At 37.5% G+C, this 18,685-nt stretch overlaps 1 protein-coding gene across 1 annotated transcript in view; it reads right to left on the bottom strand.

Annotated features, from left to right (window-relative positions):
* PTPRN2 (protein tyrosine phosphatase receptor type N2) overlaps positions 1–18,685 on the bottom strand; it is a 636,596-nt gene that overhangs the window by 473,823 nt on the left and 144,088 nt on the right. The window contains exon 3 of the mRNA XM_053982009.1: positions 1,104–1,217. Coding sequence (XP_053837984.1) covers positions 1,104–1,217 — 114 coding nt within the window. The remainder of the gene's footprint in view (positions 1–1,103; positions 1,218–18,685) is intronic.

Genomic DNA, 18,685 nt, shown 5'->3' on the forward strand with positions numbered 1-18,685 from the left:
GCCCAGACACAACTTTTTTTCACTCATACAGTGTTGCCTTGACAACAGAATATTTTCATAACTTTGCTTGCATTACTTAGCCTTTAGAAAATGACAAGTGAAAGAGCCACAAGTACTATTCACATGTAACTGTTAATCAGGCAGAAGCTACTATAATCAAGTTTTGCTGAGTTTGTCTCATTTGGATGGGCTGCTGGACAGCAAATAAATCCCTGGAAAATTTTTAAATGCACTAAATGAGTGTCCCAACTAGAAGTCCAGTCTCTAAACAGGGTCCCAAACTTCTGAGAAACCAATTTTTTCTCATAATTAAACTAGCATCATGCTAATACAACATTACTACTTTGTCATTAAGATTGTGACTGGAAAATATTTAGGTACAAGCACCCACAGAGATGATGCAAGTGCAAAGCTAAACATTCCAACAATATTCTTGGAAAAAAATTTGGATTACAAAAATATCTTGGTCCAGTGACCGTCCACAGGAGATGTTTATTTCATGTATTAGTATCTGAAAGGTTCGTTCACCTTACTGGCATTCACTTTGTTCAAGTTTTGATTTGTTAGTTCAAGTTATGCCACTCAAAAGCTAGAAAATCCTTTCTGGCTTTGGAAAGAGCAGAGAGATTAACATTGGAAAGGTGAACAAAAATTAAAAGAAACAGACCAGCTGCAGCTGGTAATGAAATCAGAGCAGTTTTTTATTTGAACTTATTAGAAAATTCAGAACTGTTCCCAGCTAACTGGAAGTTTTGTGTTTTCTGCCCATGCACCTTAAAATATGCTGTGGTGCAGAAGGCAAACTTTTTTCCTTTCCTGCTGATTTATTTATGTGACACCAGCATTCATGGATGCTAACATTTTTTAATACAGTGTCAGTCAGAGACATGTGCTACACAGGGAGGAAACACCTCTCCTGGAATTGCTTCCCCAGGTCCTCCTGGCAGATTCAGTGAATCCAAGGCTTTTACTTTTATAAAGCCTGCACCAGCAGGGCTGAAACATGAATGTGTTCAAAAACTTCTGGAGACATCACCTCAGAGGGAGCACAAATAATTGTAACCCCCAGTGCGTTGAGCCCCACTCTCGAGTTTTGACTGTACCTCTGTGTGAGAGCTGCTCCAGGATGATCCTCAGGTGCTGCAGAACGGGGGCTGAAATGTCATATTTATAGATGTCTATTACTGGCACTTTCTGACATCTCCCAAATATTCCATCTGCAGGAAAGAGAAAAAAGAAGGAAAAACACACATTTCGTTTTCTGAGAGGAAGAACGGCGTGATGAGATGCGCATTTCCAATGTATCCTAATTATATACTGAAGGAACCTTTTAAAAGACACTTTAAAAAACTATCAAAGGACCACTGAAGTCATGGGACAGAATATTTTCTATCCAAATAAATAAATACAGGAAAGAATATTAGTTGGAGGAATAGCCTATTGTTTGAGATAGGCATACAGTTTATTTTATGAAGTATTTTCAGACTTCTGCTCCCCAAATTTTTAGATGTAAGACTTCTTTACTGACAATTCAGTGAGAGAAAACCTTAGTGTTCAATGCCTACTATGATGTGGATGAAAAGTGCAGCATCCAGAAATATAAATATTAATTTGCAGAAACTGTGTGGATTTGCTGAAACATTTTTAATGTGGGAGCTGTGTGTTAGGCATTGGTAAATGAGAACTGAATCCATAACGGCTAGTAAAGGCTCATTTCAAGAAGTACCCTCTAATGAATGCAATAAAAGAAAGCTCCTCACAGAACAATGAGATATTAATGTGGCCTAATTTATTTAGCTCCATTCCATTTGTCTGAAATGACAGACTCTTCTCATCAATGTCTTTTCAAATCACACCTTCTAATTAATTTAGCTTCTTATTAGTCTTTATTTAGAGAATTGTTCATTTTGAGGCAAGCTTCCTGTGTGTGTGTGGGAGGAACAGGGAGTTCAAACATTCAAATTACCTTTCTCCCTTTCATACAAAAGCCTAATTCAGAGTCTAGGTGCTTCACATACAATCTGACCATCTGCAATTCTGGGTCTCGGAGAAAGAAAGTGGTTTCATTTATTGTTCAAAATAGTTCTCTTCTATATAGTGATCCAAAGGAAGCAATTTAAATGCAACAAGTTTAATTAGCAAAATATTCTACTGCAATCCTACTTTTAACACAGTAATTACTTCTGCTCTGATACTACATCTATGCTCCAAAAGGAGAACTGCATCAGATGAGCAGAAAATAAGGGTAAGCATTAATTTGCAAACGTCCATTACTTTCTGTGCTACTTTACAGACCTAAAAGACTACAAATGGGAACTACTGGCCCAGCTGTTCACTAAACACAAATAATGGCATAAAAGAAAATAAACCAAACCAGGATGCAAAAAAAGGGCATTATTAGCCCTCACTGTTAAACACAAATACCTCATTGAAATTAGCCAACTTTTTCTTTCTTCTCTTTTCCAATCCTCCTGTCACTTACAACTGCCAAATTAAGTTAATTCAAATTAAAACCCTACATCTGAATCTAATTTTGCTATTGGAAAGTAGGTTTAATTTGGAAACCACATAGACAGATAGGGTTTGGTTTTCTGACATGTAATGTGAAAAGCAGCCTAACATCAGATTAAAATATTCATCTCTGTTTAAAAACCTGCTGCAGTTGAAAATAAGCAAAGTATATAAATATCAGTCAACTTGTAAATTGATGGATAACAGGAATAAGGTTTTGATTCAGAAAGGAACAGAAGAACATCTCAGTGTTTAGGAACAAGATTGTTCAAAATGAAACATAACCTGAAACAGCCAACTCTGTTTTGGAATACCACCATTACTGGCTACAAACAATTAGGACAGAATCTATGTTTACATAAACAACTAACATTCCATGCATTTTTTAGAGATAATGTACCTTAAAAAATAATTATAATCTTTTTTAGAGTCCAGAAAAGCATACACATTCAGTAAAAATGACAGATTTTTGTATTAAGTATCATTTAAGGATATCTCCATGGATGCAAAAGCTAATTCACTCACAAACTCTAAAAGAGACCAAACCACTTTCCTAAACCCAGAGTTTTCAGAAACCTTCAGCCTATTTCCTTTGAATAGAACAAAACCCATTTAAATTCTAAAATTAACAATTAGCACATGAGCCTGAGCTGCATTATACAATCTGTCCAAAAACACTGGGACTGCTTAGGGAGAAACTGCAAGTTACTTTGGCTTTTGTACTTGAAATATGGGCATAATAAGCTTTGGAGGGGCTGCAACCACAAATAGTGCTCGGCTCTGCTAAATGCAGCACAAGGAGAGAGGAGTGAGAGCAGAATGCCCCAAGGAGTGGTTGGCAAATACCAGCTCTAAAATACAGAGGATCTTTGTGCCGGGGATTACAGTTGGACTGGAGTCGTGCAAATAATGCATTTCATCGTTCAGCTGCTTTTTCTAAAAAAGTAGGAATTTTCCCAGATTTTTCTGTTTGCTTGGGGCTTTCTTTTTTTGGTTGGAGTTGGTTTGTTTGGTTTTTGGCGTGTTTTGACTTTTTAAATTTTATTTTTTAATTAATAAGGTTTCTGTGGCAAGATATAAGACCTAAAAAATTAAAGTGAGGTTGAGCATTCAATTTTCGGGGTGTCTTTTAAACAAACTTGCTTTCAGTTACACAAATTGCAGGGGAAGAAAAGGCAAAGGAGAGCCATTTTACCAAGAAAAATTGTCAGAAGTGCCCCTCTTTTACTTTCAGATATATTTAGTATCTGAATGGTAGATGTGGGGTAGATGTGGGGTCAGAAATGGCTTAGGTCCAGCACAAAGCTCATTTTTACTTGAAAAACAGATTAAATTAAATTACAGCTACTATTTAAAATGTCCAGCTTAGTCTGCCATGAACTATCCCAGTCATGTGGGATTTACAGAAAGTACATGGTGCATCTTTCTGGACCCTGCTGTGCAACCAGCTGGCCTCAAGCAGTGGGAGAAATATCCAAAGCTGGGCATAAAGCAAAAAAGAGAGTAGAAAAGCATCCAGATTTTACAGAAGATGTATCAGGGCAGAGGAAGTTCAAAGAGTGAGTGATGTTTTAATAACACCATGCTCTGTGTGCCCGTAGCTGCTGAGAGTGTGCTCACACTGAACTTCCACTGAAGCTGGGTTAGGAGCGCGAACGGGACGCGCAAAGGACATCTCCACTTTACACAAGCCCAGAATGAGGGAAGGGTGGCACTGAGCAATAGGCACACAGGTTTGCTATTAAGGTGTTACCATTTGCTGTCAGCAAAAAGTAGAAGTTTCCATAATAATATCTTAAGAGTTATACTTAGACCTGGAAAAATCTGCATTAACAGCATGCTCATGTTGGCTCTTAGAGAGCTGCTAGATTTGTTTTCAAAGAAGAGAGTAAAACAGAAGAATAATACACCCAAGGAAGCTGTGAAATGTTTCTTTATCCATTTGGCTCTTTTGATGATACACTTAATATTTGAGAAGAAACATAAAATGTTACAAGCTTTTAGTTTAAGTCTTGAATTTTGACAAATATTTATGTACTAAAGAGTTAGATGCTAAGATTAAAGGACACAAATTTACTGTAACTCAGGTGCCCAGTAAGTTCTCAAATAGTGTCAGATGTCTTTTATTGAAGACAACTTCCTGGAGCATGGTATACATATTTACACTGAATATTTATCAACTTCTAGTGAAAAAATTACAACTGATTACAACTGAAAAAATTACAACTGATAGAGTAAACCATGAGCAAGCCAAAACACAGGTCCTGGAAGGCTGATCATTGAGAGAGATTTACAGGAAATGGAAAACACCCATCAGTATTCATTATTATTGCCCATTTGTCATGAATTAGTGCATATATATATATATAACCTCCATTACCTATTGAGGAACTACCATGTTACATTCATGATTGACATCCAGGTACTGAATTAGGTAAAAAGAGAACACAAAAACTTATAGTTTGAAACAGTTTTGAAGAGTTGATTGCACCAGTTTGTTCACTTTGTAAAGGAGATGGGCATCAAGTGCTTAAGAGGTACTAAAAAAATCTTCGGAAACTTGTGCTGAGTGTCAACCTTCACCTTGAAGGCAACACTATTTATTGGGCAGCTGATTCATGAAGTTCTATTTAGGCAGTCATTCCTCATAAAAAAAACAACAAAAAAATCAATCAAACAAACAAACAAAAACCCACACACACACACAAAAAACCAACCAACCAAAAAAAAAAGTAAAAAGCTGTCCTTGGCAAGAAAAAGATTTCCCATCCTGGAACCACTACGTATAGCTAATCTGGTGACTGAAACTAAGATGTATCCAAGACATGGCACAGTTTTGAGTAATACCAGCAAAAAAAATCTTGTTGAGTGTCTTTTGATACTGAGCAAAGGTCTGAAGACTGGTAGAGATATTGGAGTGTGTCTGCAGGCAGCTGAAAGCTTGATATACATAAATTAAAAGATTGCGCTGTGCAGTAATTAATTATTTAGATCTGCATGCAGTGAAACTTTCACATGGCACTGACAAGTGACCTTTGCAAAGGAGCCTTCAAGCAGATGCTTTGAAGCACCTGGTTCTTCTGCTCTTCAAATTCCTGCAGAAGCCAGAAAGGAGCAGCTCTCCAGACAGTATCAGTAGCCACACTTCAGCTTCCTTGCACTAATTACCTGACAATTGTTAACAAATTAAAGTAAAGCTCTGAATAAAATTCAAGTTTTGTCCTATACTGCAGTCATTGTGATTTGTTCCTGTAAAAAAAGAAAGTCCACAGACCCAGTGGTGTGTGTCAAATGGCAACTTCTGCCACCTTGGCTTGCATCATCTGTGCTCCTGCAGTTAACGAGAGAACCTACTATAATATTTTCAATGGGCATCATTCTCCAGCAACTTAACCTTCTGTAAGAAAAGAATCCTTTCTTCTCACTGAATATGGACATCACACTCCTTCCCCTAGCTAGTAGTTTAAGGTGCTGTAAGGCCCAGGACTAATGAAAAGGTCAGTGTTACAACCCACAGTAAGAACCTGAATTGCATACTGGAGAGATTAAATCCTTTTCCAATGGGAAGCATAATATTTGCATCTCAAAAGTCTCAAGATACTGAACTTCAAGGTCACAGATGTTAAATGTTTAGGAAGTATGAAGGAGATTGTTACAGTATTTTATTCTTCTCTCCCTGCTGTTTCCCATAGTATGGAGTTCATTTTCAAAATCCCTTTTCAAAAATTAAAAAGGAAAAAATTAAATGTTACTTTTCCTTGAAGAGGACATTAAATTGTATGCCAGGAGGCTTATTTCAAAGATATAGTCCACAAATCCACATTCAACATTTACAAGTCTTCAGCAAAGAACGTATTTTTAATATTCCCTGTATTAATTTTTTTTCATAACTTATATCTCTACTTTTATATTCACTTTCCAAGTAAAGCAGAGATAATACAGATAGAGCAGCAGTGGCTTCTACAGCGTCATTTCTCATGCAATGTTTTGGAAATGTGAGTCCAGTGCTTCCAACAGCAAATCCTGCAGTGGCTGAGCAGAAAAGCTGCTGTTTGCAATCAGGGGGAGAGCAGCCTTCCGAGGGGCAACCTCCCCCTGCTCAACTTTTAAAACCTTTTTGTCATTTTATTTTGCTTATCTCCCTAGTCCCTGGTTGTTTTCCTCAGTGGCCCTGGGCTGTTCCCGTTTCAGAGCAGTAATAGTGGCATCTAGTGGACAGGGATCAGTCCTGGAGCACACGCTGCTCACCTCCTCAATTCCCTGCCTCCAGATCCATCTGCCTTCACCCCAGTACAGAACTAAGCACTTCCAGCCACCCTCCACCCACGCTGTCCTTCCCTATCCTAATGGCTGACAGGCAGGTGGAAGACTTTAAGGCAGCTATTTAAAATTAAAGTCTACCATATTTGTTTCTAGAAATAAAGCATAATAAAACCAAGGAAAGTGCATTGAAATTGCTTAACAAGAGTATGTGGTGGCATTCTGCTTTTGCTACTGTGTGAGGCACAAAACATTATGCAATAAAAGTAAATCCTCAACTTCAAGGAAAACACAGCATATTTTTGTAGATTTATTCTGCAAATATAATATAAACACTATAAAATGCAGAAAACAATTAAGATGGACACTCTAAAACACGATTTTTTTTTTTTTATCCAACAAAAAAATTGCCATGCAGTGGATAACTAACAGTCCAGTAAATCCACTCTTCCTCATCTACTGAATAAACTTCTGCCTGGAAGGCAAAGGTAACTTTAAAAAAATTCTGCTGCAACCCAGATCACCAAACAGTCCTACAAAAGAACTCTAATAAGATTTAATGCTTCTTCTCACCTTTCTGAACCCAGATATTTAAGGAAAAAGGTGGATAGCTGGTCTACTTTGAAAAAATCCCCAAACCTAAAACCCCAAATATTTCTGCTGATGGAAAGAATTGGGTAGGATGTTAGTGATTATGAAAGTGCTCATATTAAAAGATAAAAGCTAACATTAACAGCAGCATTAGTTAGCTGTTGTGCAAATACTGTGATAGGGCTGGGATTTGCAAAGCTCCAAATCATTCTGAGGCATGAATAGCTCCTCTGGGCATTATGGTGCCCTTTCTCAGGGAGCAATTCTGACTGCAAGTTCTGGAGGACTCAGTCCTTCCTTATTTCAAAAAAGGAAAAAATATATAATCTTCAACAGAAGAGAAATATCATTTCAGTAACTATTTCTGTGTTAACCTGCTAGTTTAAGTGCTGGATTGTACAGTCCTAAAACATTATACACACTTAGAGATTTTTTAAGTTACAACAGAAATATGTAAATTTTAGAGAAAGTAACTAAAAATTCCTCAGTACAGCAAAAGGAGGGAAGGAAAGGCCTGTGAAAAACTGAGTTACAGGCTAACAAAGCAAAAGGAGAGCAAGCTTGCCATGAAGGAAGTGCTGCCTGCTTCCAAAAAGCCCCTAAGAGAATGAGAGGTCCAGATTTCAATGCTTACTTTATGTGATTCAGAGCACAGAAATGAAGCTTAACAGGTCATACTTAGGCCTTGCAATTGAAATAATGGCCATGCCTTGGGAGGTGAGGGCAGGAGGGACTTAAAGGAAAGGAAAAAGTAGAGATGAAAAGAAAGCAAGTCTTAACATTTTGCTGCTAGAGCTAATGTTCAAGCTGAATAATGCTTCAATAACTTGGTACTTCTTAGAGAACCAAACTTGAGCTTTCTACAGCTTAGGTAACTACATGGCAGAAAAGTTATGTTTTGGCTCTGTGATGAGGATAATAAAGGATCAGAAAACGCTGACTGAATCAACATCTTCCACATCCAGACAATCACTACAGTCTGTAACCCACGGAACCATCTGCCTCTAGTTTTGATCCGAGGCAAATCCAGAAAGCCTTTGAGGAAAAAGCCCAAGGACTTCCAGTTTTAATATGTTGAGAGGGCTTTTCTAAGCAAAGATATGCCTTCAGTATTAGCTGTGATGCTTCTAAGAAAAAAGAGCTTGCAATCAAAATCCTCTGTGCAGCAACTCCCTTTCTGGTCAATACTGGTAGTAAAGAGAAAAGGGAAGAAATATTTAAACATATAAATCCTCCTCCAAGAGGAGAAATACTTTAAATTCAAGTATAAATCAAGTATTAGTAGGCTTAAAATAAAGCTATCTTTTCCTTTAACATGTTTAGCCGCTGGGCTGCAAGATTAACATGTAGGTTTGCCATACATTGCTATTTCAATACTGAGAAATCTAAGCCATGTGCCCTCCCCTATTTAGAAAAAACCTTTTTTTTTCCTAGAAAAAAAAAAGACAGAATTCTGCATCAAATTCTGACCACATCATTATCAGAAAGATATGAATGAACTAGAGAAGTTCAGAGAAAAATGAAAGAAAGGAAGCAGTCACATAGAGCCTTAAGCATTGAACTACCTGGTTCTTTACAAGAAACACTAAACGTTTATGCAACCTGGTTGATTAATTATTTATGACATTATTGGGAGAAATGGAGCAAAAAGACAAAAAATGAACATGCTGAATCAGAACAAGTTTCAAGCAGGGAGAAACTATTCTGGAGCTGTTCAGCTCCCTCCTGGAAGAGTAATGGAGCTCCTATTTCTTGCACTGTTTAAAATTAAGCCAGAGCAACAAGGAATGGTGAAACCAAAAAAAATCTTTTTTCTTTTTTTTTTTTTTACACAATATGCATTTATGAACAGAGGTTACTGGAGGGACTAAGAATTTATTTATGGAATCAATGAGATGCAAATATACTAATGCTTATTTATGTACACTAATTTTCCAAGTATCACTGAGATGTACTTCAGTCACTTCAAGGATCCCCATTACATTTTCGGTTGGTGCCAAGAACCACTTTGGTGCTGGCAATGTCTTCACTGTGTGATCAGACTGTAGCTGCTCTCGCATCTGTATTCCCAAGGCAAAAATAACTCTGCAAGGAAACATGTTCAGCAAAATGCATTTCTGCATTAATTTTAATTTTGTATTAAAAACAAAGTAGTGAAAGTTTTAACTTGTCCTAAGTGCCAAGAGCTTGTATTTTAAGAGTTAGTTATTATGTGTTTGCTGGAGACTCTGTTCTCGTGAAAACATGACTAATGACCATTCCATTCATATTTGCCAGCTGCAGTGTCTAATAGAGCAAACTTGCTTTATTTCTGTCCTCTGCCAAACTAGAAGCTTTCTAGATCTTTGCAGGACAATATTTATTGAGACAGCAGATTGCTTCTGTAAGCTGAGTTACTGAATTTATTCCTAAATGGAACTGACTTCAGACGTGCATAGAATTATAGTAATAAAGATCTCCATCTTTTTCCCTAGCTACAAAATATTTTTTAAAAATATGGAAAATTATGTTATGTGAGCCTGAAAACATCAGCAGAAAAATTAAATGTGATCCGGAGGGGAGGGGAAATCCTTATAAACAAGGATAACTTCAGAGTGCTGCACCCTGGGGCCTGATTACAACTGTTTGGAGCTATCTCAGAAATCTCTACACCTTGCTCAGGTCTGAACTACACCTACAGAAGCCCCAGCACATCAAGCTTAGGCTTGGGCACTGGAACAGCCAAGCACCTCATTCAAACTTTGACATCAGGATGCCAACAATTTCAACTCAGCAGTTTGAAGAATATGAAAAATCTGACAGTTTTCAAGAAAACTGTGCTTTGAAATAGCTAAATATGATGCTACATACCTCAGACCACCTATCAGAAGCTGCATCCAGAAAAGTTATTTCTGTTACAACTAATTTGAGGTCCTGACACAGCTTTTCCCCAACTGTGTGATGTGGAAGGCAAGATGACAGACCCAGAGCACTGCCTGCAGCTTTGCTGATGGCAACAGGCGAAGGGCAGCACATGTTACAGTCCTCCTTGCTTGAGTCAAACCCCAGTGTTCATCCTGAGACAATGTGAGGGCAAAAGCACAAAAAATATTTGGGGATTTATGGAACATAACAGCAATAAGTGGGAACAAGGAGGTGACATCATTCAGTGTGCAGCACTGGTAAAGTCAGTATGGGAATGCAGAGTTCTGGAGTCTAAATCTGAAGATGAATGATAAATTTTGGAAAGGGCATTGAGAGAGGCAAAGGAGATTATTTATAGGCTGGAAAATGCCCTATGGTGAAATGCCTTTCCAGCACAGCAGATGATCTTTTGTCTCTCTAAGTAAGCCCACAGACAGATGGAATGATACAGGAATGGAGATCAGGAACAGGGCTGGGAGCAGTTTCAGAAACATTTATTTTCCTCAGTTTTGTGTACAACTATTCAAAATAACTTTTTAGACCAGCAATATCTGAAATTATAAGAAGGGATCTGAAAAGCAAGACTTCTTTTGCTTTTGCAATGTGTACAGAGACCCCTCAGTATATGTGATATGTGCAACCCCAAATTGCTTCCTGTTTTACTCACAGAATACATACAACTCGCATAAAATGCCTAACATTTGTGCATACTTATAAGTTGTAATGGGCTTTTTAAAATACTGTATACAATTAAAACCCATTTTTTTACCTGGACTTTGGGGGCTGGATTTAAGCTGCTCATATCCTTAGAATATCCTGTAACTGGAGTGGTTAAGTACAGAAATTGTACACTCAGCACATATACTTAAAAGAAGATAAAATAAATAAAAATAATTTTGAACAAAATATTCATGCTACAAAAGGATGAAAAAAAAAATTCATCAAAGATACAAAACAAAAAACTTGAAAGCCAGGACTTTAGAATCAGCAAAATAACCCACTGAAATAATATTTTACTAGTGAGCATCAAACTGTATCTTTCTAAATGTCTTCCTGATACTATATTGTTTCCTGATACTATATGAGGTGCCAGATTCTTGATTGGAGTAACAAAACCACACAGAAATTATTAACACTGTTGGTGCTTCCTCTATTCCAGCAGAATGTTCTTCCAGCCAAAGCCATCACTGGTTTTTAGGATGTTTTGATAGATCTAACAGAAAGGGGTTGCAATCCTACCTGAAGGAAAATGCCTCTGCCCAAAATCTACTATTCTAAAGCTTCTGCTGCATTGTTTACATCACACACATTTAAACACCACCGCTGAAGCTACAACATTTATTAGATGGATAACTATTCATCCAGATCTCTCCACACAAATGACTTTTCTTAAGCATGTCAACTCAAGAGTTTCATTCTTTTTCCAGTGCTTTGCCATTCCCCACATACAGAACAACCTGCCCAGCCTATGCTCCTGTTCTGGCCAACAGAGAGGTTTGCAAAGGGCCAGCAGATCCAGGGTGGTGGTGTGGCCATCACCAAAGACCTCCCCAAGGTCAGAAACACAAACAGAACTGCAGACTCACTGATGAAAGCAAAGCAATATTTTTAAAATGGGAAACAGAAATGCAAATCTTGAGGAAGGAAAAAGTCACCAGCTTCTTTCCCTAGTCATATTTCAGCACTAATTTTCCAGTCAGCAACATTGCTTCTGTCATTAAATGTAATGTGGATATACTGAAGCCAGAAAAAATTTCCAAGCCATGTACAGACAGAAGCAGATTTAGATGTATCCAGATGTTTTTGTTTAATATACAATAGCATTCTCTCTAAAGACATCAACCAAAATAGTAATTTTTTAATCCAGCTTCTGCATGCCTAGTAGCTGCAGTAATTTTACTTTGTAGCTCATGTATTCTTTCAATGTCACTGAGAACAGCAGTAAGAGAAAACAAATTAATATTTGCGACTACCTTCAGTATTTATGAACCTTCAGTGTACCAACAGGACATCCCATTTCTCTCACATCTGGAGCACCACCCTTTCAAATAAAAATGTTCATCCCTAAACCAAGGAACTACAGTCCATAAAACAACCTGCAAAATTTTAATAAATTCAAGATTTTAACGTCAGCACCCAAAGTGTTTTGCACAAATTTCATTTGCCGCAAAGTTCATATTCTGCCTAAACCACTGACTGCTGTCATATTTGGTGCAACTTGTTATGGGTGGAAAGATAAGCAGCAGGGCAGCAAAAAGAGGAGGTTTATCTCTGGCAGCTAATCTCCTCAATCAACAGCACTCAGCTCTGCTTAACAGCCGTTGCCAAGGAACGGGGACCAGCTTTTCTTATCGGCTTCATAATGTTTCATTGACTATTCAGACTAGAATAGAAAGCTGTGACACTCAGGGTTATAAGCAGCACAAAATGAAAATGGCATATTATGTGGTATGAAGAAGAGAAGTCTTTTAGCCCTCACCTTATCTGGACAGCGACTGTTATTCGGAAAAAAAAAAACATCTATCATTTTCTGCTCTGCTTATTTTAATATCACAAAACAAACAGAAAAAAATATACCTACATAAATAAGATTACTTTTTTAACATTGTTGGCAGGTCCTCAGCAATTCACTGACATCACTGGTACATCTTATACAGTAAGACAAGGGTTGTGTAGATCCCCTATTACATTACTGAAAAGCTACTGTTGGCTGCTTATTCTAAAGCTATTGCAGCAACTTCAATGCTTTTAGAGACTTCTTCTCATAGGAGCAGGGATGTTCCTCAAACCTTGACAACCATGACCAGAATAAGAAAATCCATGAAAAACCAACAACATTTCTTTCATAATATCACTGCTCTTCTCTCCTCTCTTCATTTCTGCACAGATTTTGATTTGCAGGCTTAATATTGATACTCTTCATGTACTTGAACAGGAATAAAAATGCCTTATTGCATCTCTTCTGATTATGAATTTTTAGTATAATAACCTTTCCTGAGTATCTAGTTACTAAAATTTAAATCTGGGGCCATCCAGATTCATGATGAATTGTAACTGTCATTGTATTTGAATCTTATAATCAGCAAATACAGAATTACATCATTATCCACCACTGGAAAAAGTGGTAAATAAGTAAAAGAAGATACTTAGACACATTGACTGCATCAGAATGAATCACCTAATGAAGTACATCCAAAATCAGAAAATAAATGTGTTTACCTTTTTTCTATCCCAATGAATGACTAACCATCCTCAAGGCTACATATCCAGTAGGCTATGATAGATATTTATAGATGTCCAGAAACTGAAAGAAATATCCTGGAACACATTTTACAGTCATGGAATTCTCTACTTTTCACACAAAGTTTAGGTATGGACTTAAGACAAATATTCATAAGCATTTGAGACTGCAAGTTACCCAGTCTCTTTCTGTACAAGCTCCAATGCATCCAGTTACTATTCAAGATACGCTACATTTCCATTTACTGCAAGCCTCCCAGGGGCTACTGGGAACATTTTTTTGCTTAAACATAACTACTTGCTTAAGCAGTTGTCTTTACTGAAGCCTCAGACTAGCACAGCTCTCTTGCTTTTTCACAGTTTCAGGAAAAAACGCAAAAATATACAAGCATTTGCAAAATGCTTCTAGGATCATACCACACCCTTCAGGAAATGTTAAAGCTTTGCTGTAACACAGAGCCTGTGGAATGAAGATGTACTGAGGTAGAAACACACTTTTTTTGGCACTGAAGCTTCCTCTGCAGATGTGATTTCAAAGTACTGCCCGTGCCTGGGCTGAAGTATTTTGTGTGGTTATGGTACAGTGGGATGGGGCTCTGGGCTCTTACATTCAGGCTGGGATAGACTAATTCATTTCACAAAAGCATAACTGGTGTCCTTTCAGTGACAAAAAACTTCTGAAATATCCTCCCAAAGCTCACCACACTCCTACCAGTAAACCTGCAGTTTATCTAGACAATGTCCTTAGATTATCTGGTGCAGGTTTATCAACTTCTCTACTTCATTTCCTTCCATTTTTTATTATTAATGAGAACAGACAATTTTCAAATAAGAAAAAGTATTCTTTCTAATAACAAACAAAGGTAGCATTTCTTCTCATGAAAAGTAAATGGCCTGATTTTTATGAAGAAGTGTTTTTAAGTCTGACACATCTTACCAAACCTTGCATACGAGATTGGACAAGTAATTTAGGGGTGTATTTGTGACAGATTTACTCCAAAGATACCAAAGAAGCACATGCTGTAGGTGATTTGGCTAAATGAAAATCTAAGTCAAAAAACTGAAGCGATAAATGCCTTGATACAAATAAAAGCATGAGGCAGAGATGACTGGATTAACCATAACAAAAGAACAAACTCAAAAAATTTCAGGGATTCAGCTTTAGCTGAGGTGCTTCTATCACTTTGCATCCAGTTTGGCTTTTCAGCTAATCAACACTAAGAGAAGGTGTTACACCTATTTCAATTTCCTTGACTACAATCATAAAGAGAAGATTCAAGTAGAGAGGTACTGGCTTTTCTTCTATCAGTCAAATACGTAAAATTATAAACTTGAATCTATTGCTTGATCATTAATTGAATATATTTGAAATTACTACTGTTTAAATAATTTATGTTTATTCTTGGTGTGAAAACACCAAAACATGTTTCCAAATATTTTCATTTCACAACAATTCCATGAAGATATATAAACCTTAGAAAAAAAAAATGGGCACATCATTAATTTTGGTTCTTCAGACTTTTGCTCCTTGCACTGAGGCAGGAAGTGACTGTGAAGATCTTGGTCATGCAGAGCTGACAAGATTCATTGGAAGCAAATGATGGTACAGACAGAAAGAAGCAGGATGTGTTTCAACTGTTCAGCTCAGAAGCAAATGCAGCCTGAGAGAGGAGAGGCCTCTTCAGCCATGACTACACAGTGAAACACAAAAGCTCTGCAGGTGATTGCAAGACTCAAGTTTCAAGTCCTGCCAAGAAGGGGACCCATCTTGGGGCCAAGTGCTGTCATGTAAGGATGGATACATCCTGAAGTTGCTTTTTAAAATATTACTACCAGAAAAACAACTAATTCTCTGGCAGTTCATAAGGACCATCATATCTCAAAAATCCATTTAAATTTCTTTGAATAATGTATAATTGTTTCCTTACTCCTGTGCCATATCAGTAGTGACATTCCATTTGAACGTTCACATAAGGATCCCTAAGGGCCAGGTCTTAAAAGCTGAGGACAGACACTTAAGGAGCAAAGGAATAAAAATATCAGATAAGCACAGACATGGAGATTCACAATTTTGTGTGTGCATAAAATCAGTCTCACAGATTGTGTCACAGGCAAGTAAATACTAACTGCAAATGCAGATAGGGGAAGCATTTCCATATTCTATCCATGGAAGATGGGTAGACCAAAACCAGGTTTGCTATTGTTTTAACTTCTGTCTGGTAGAGATTCTGTTCCAAAACTGTGATTTTAAAATCCCTGTTGTTCTGTTTCCGACCCTTCATGGATTTGGTATCTGAAGTAGAAAAAAGCGGGAAGGAATTGGCTGTATAGAAACGAATAGTACTAAAAAGAGAGTGGAATAAAACATTTTGCAAAATAACTTGGGAAAAAAACTTACTTCATCTCAAGTGTAAAATATTATACTCAAACCCAACAGTAATTACAGAGATATACAGTTTTCACACAGATCCATCATTAGACATCATTCAAGCAGAAGCATTAGAAGTGGCCTCTTTTTACCCACAGGCAACGCCTTGTGCTAAGCTGCCTCCCTACATTTAAGGAATTGATTTTAACAGCACTCTGGGTTTGTGTTTCTTTTTTTTTTCTTTTTTTTTTCTTTTTTTTTTTCTTTTTTTGTGTAAGAAGGCTTCAAAATAATTTCTACAAAACCAACAAGGATCATCTTTAATTACTGCATTGCAACCATGGCTATTTAAAAACCCAATCTCAGCAAAGTAGATGACAAACATTAATGAGCAGTAATGCACACATGGTATTGTAAATGAAAGGATAATGAAAGCAATTTATTTGAAAATTAAAATATGATTAAGAATGGCAGTCTGTACTAGGACCCAGATGCCAACAGAAAGCAACCAATGTGCAAGCAGACTGTCATTAATTCAGGAACCATACGAAATTGCTTTCATTTCTTTGACAATTTTTAATATAAAGTATCTTAACTAATAGGCAGCACATATACCCTGGAAGCCACAAGACCTGTGGAGATTTTTAGAAGAAATTAAGAACAGCACAGGGAAAGTCTCCAAGAGAGAAAGAGAGGGGAATACATTTGGAAGCAATTTCTGATTTTAGGAAGAAGGAATTACACTCTGCATAAGTGCCTCTCTACATTGGCTATGGAGAGCCTGTCGGTTCTTAGCTCACACTCAGCAGAGAGCCTGAAGTGAGGTCAGGTGAACCTGGAGCAGATGTCCCAAGCAGGTGCTCACATCAGCACCTGAACAGGAACAGGACAGGGGTAAGCCCAAAAAGCAGGTGCACTGACTTTGCCAAATGCATGCAGAGAAGTCTAGAAGCAATTTGACCACAATACCTTTCTCCTTCACATGTGTTAAAAAGCCTTTCTGAGATTCTGCATGTATGTTCAGGATCTAAACTGGTTCCATCTGCACTAGTTCAAATGCCCATCACTTCAAGGACCTCTGAACTTTTCTTCAAATCCAAGTATAAAATACCTTGAAAACATGAATTATTATTATTATGTATTAAAGTGAAAATGCTCTTTTCTTTTTTGAAGTACATGCCTACCCCAAGTTGACACTGACACAACAGCAAACCACACTCAGAAGACTGCTATTAAGTTGTCACATATACTCATATTTAAGCATTTAAGTTTGAAAATTTCAACCAAAATAACTTCTTCAGACACAATATGTCAGATGTGCTTGAGTTCTATGACCAAGGTCACTGTATGTCTCCAAGACCTACAAATACATCAGGATTAATGGAAAAATTCATTCAGAATGGTTTCTGTATTATAAAAAGTCTGATTAAAGTAGGAGCTCTGCTGAACAAAGCCAGATGACTGCTCCATCTTGAGGGTACTCAGCCCTGGTTTTGTTCCAGATGCAGCAGGTCAGGTATGGAACATTTATCAGTCCAATTACAGAAATTAAACATAGTTGTTAGCTGTTCTCAAGATCAAGCTCCCGCTAAGACACACCTTCTGTTACAAAAATCCACTTCATAAATGTAATAACCTGGACCTAACACAGCACAACCAGCTGCTCAAAACAGACAATTATACCTGGAGTGCTGTGTGCAGTTCTGGGCCCCACAACTTAAGAAAGATGTGAAGGTCCTTGAATGGAGGGAAAGGAGGGAAACAAGGGTTGGAAGGTGTTTCTTATGAGGAGCAGCTTTGAGTCACCCCAAAGGATGACCCTGCTGCTCTTTACAGCTTCCTGACAAGGGGAATTGGAAAGGGATGTGCTGACTTTGTTTCCCTGGGATCCAGGGATGGGATGCATGGGAATGGTTCAAAACTGTGCCAGGGAGGATTAGAGTGGACATTAGGATTCATTTCTTTGCTGAGAGGGGGGCAAAGCACTGGAACAGGCTCCCTAGAGAGATGGTTGATGCTCGAGGCCTATCAGTGTTTAAGAGGTATCTGAACAATGCCCTTAACAACTTTTTTGGTTTTACTGCTGATCAGCCCTGAAGTGGTCAGAGAGTTGGACTGGATGATCTTTGTAGGTCCCTTACAACTGAAATATCCTATTCTAAGCTCCACAGCAGAACAGAATACTCTGCTACTATGAACAGCATCTTGTATATCTACTGAAATGCTTGTAAAGTGTTCACAAGATATGTAGAGTATGGAAAATCAAGGTGATCTGTCAATAGCATCTTTCATTATCATCTTTCTTGAATAAGCTTATATTTTATGTACATAAATCATTTATTTCCCTAACAAAAGACACACCAGAAAAAAACAAATTTCATCAATATGGCTCCCAAGAATTGCTATTTTCCACTCTCTCTAAGGTATGATGAGAACATCTTATGCACAGTAAACACAAATTGTCTTGTCAAGGATGTAGACTATTGAACACTGCAGACATATTCCATCCAATTTTGTCCTGGATGTTACATAATGTATGTATTTATTATAACTGTAGAAGTAAATACTTAATTATCTAAAACAAAACTGGCAAGATTTTAGGGGTAAGAGTGGTACCCCATCTGAGCTGCACTGGTATCTTCTCACTACTAACAGCACAGAAAAGACAAAGAAAACAGTTTTATCTGCAGAACTCCTTGCATTAACAAAAGGCTACTCCCTGGCCAGAATAGATTTTCCCCCACACCTCTTTTTTTTCTTCTTTCTCTACTATTGCATTGCCTTAGGTATTACTAAATTTTACAAAGATTC

The sequence above is a fragment of the Vidua macroura genome, chromosome 1, assembly GCF_024509145.1.
Source record: "Vidua macroura isolate BioBank_ID:100142 chromosome 1, ASM2450914v1, whole genome shotgun sequence".
NCBI lineage: Eukaryota > Metazoa > Chordata > Aves > Passeriformes > Viduidae > Vidua > Vidua macroura.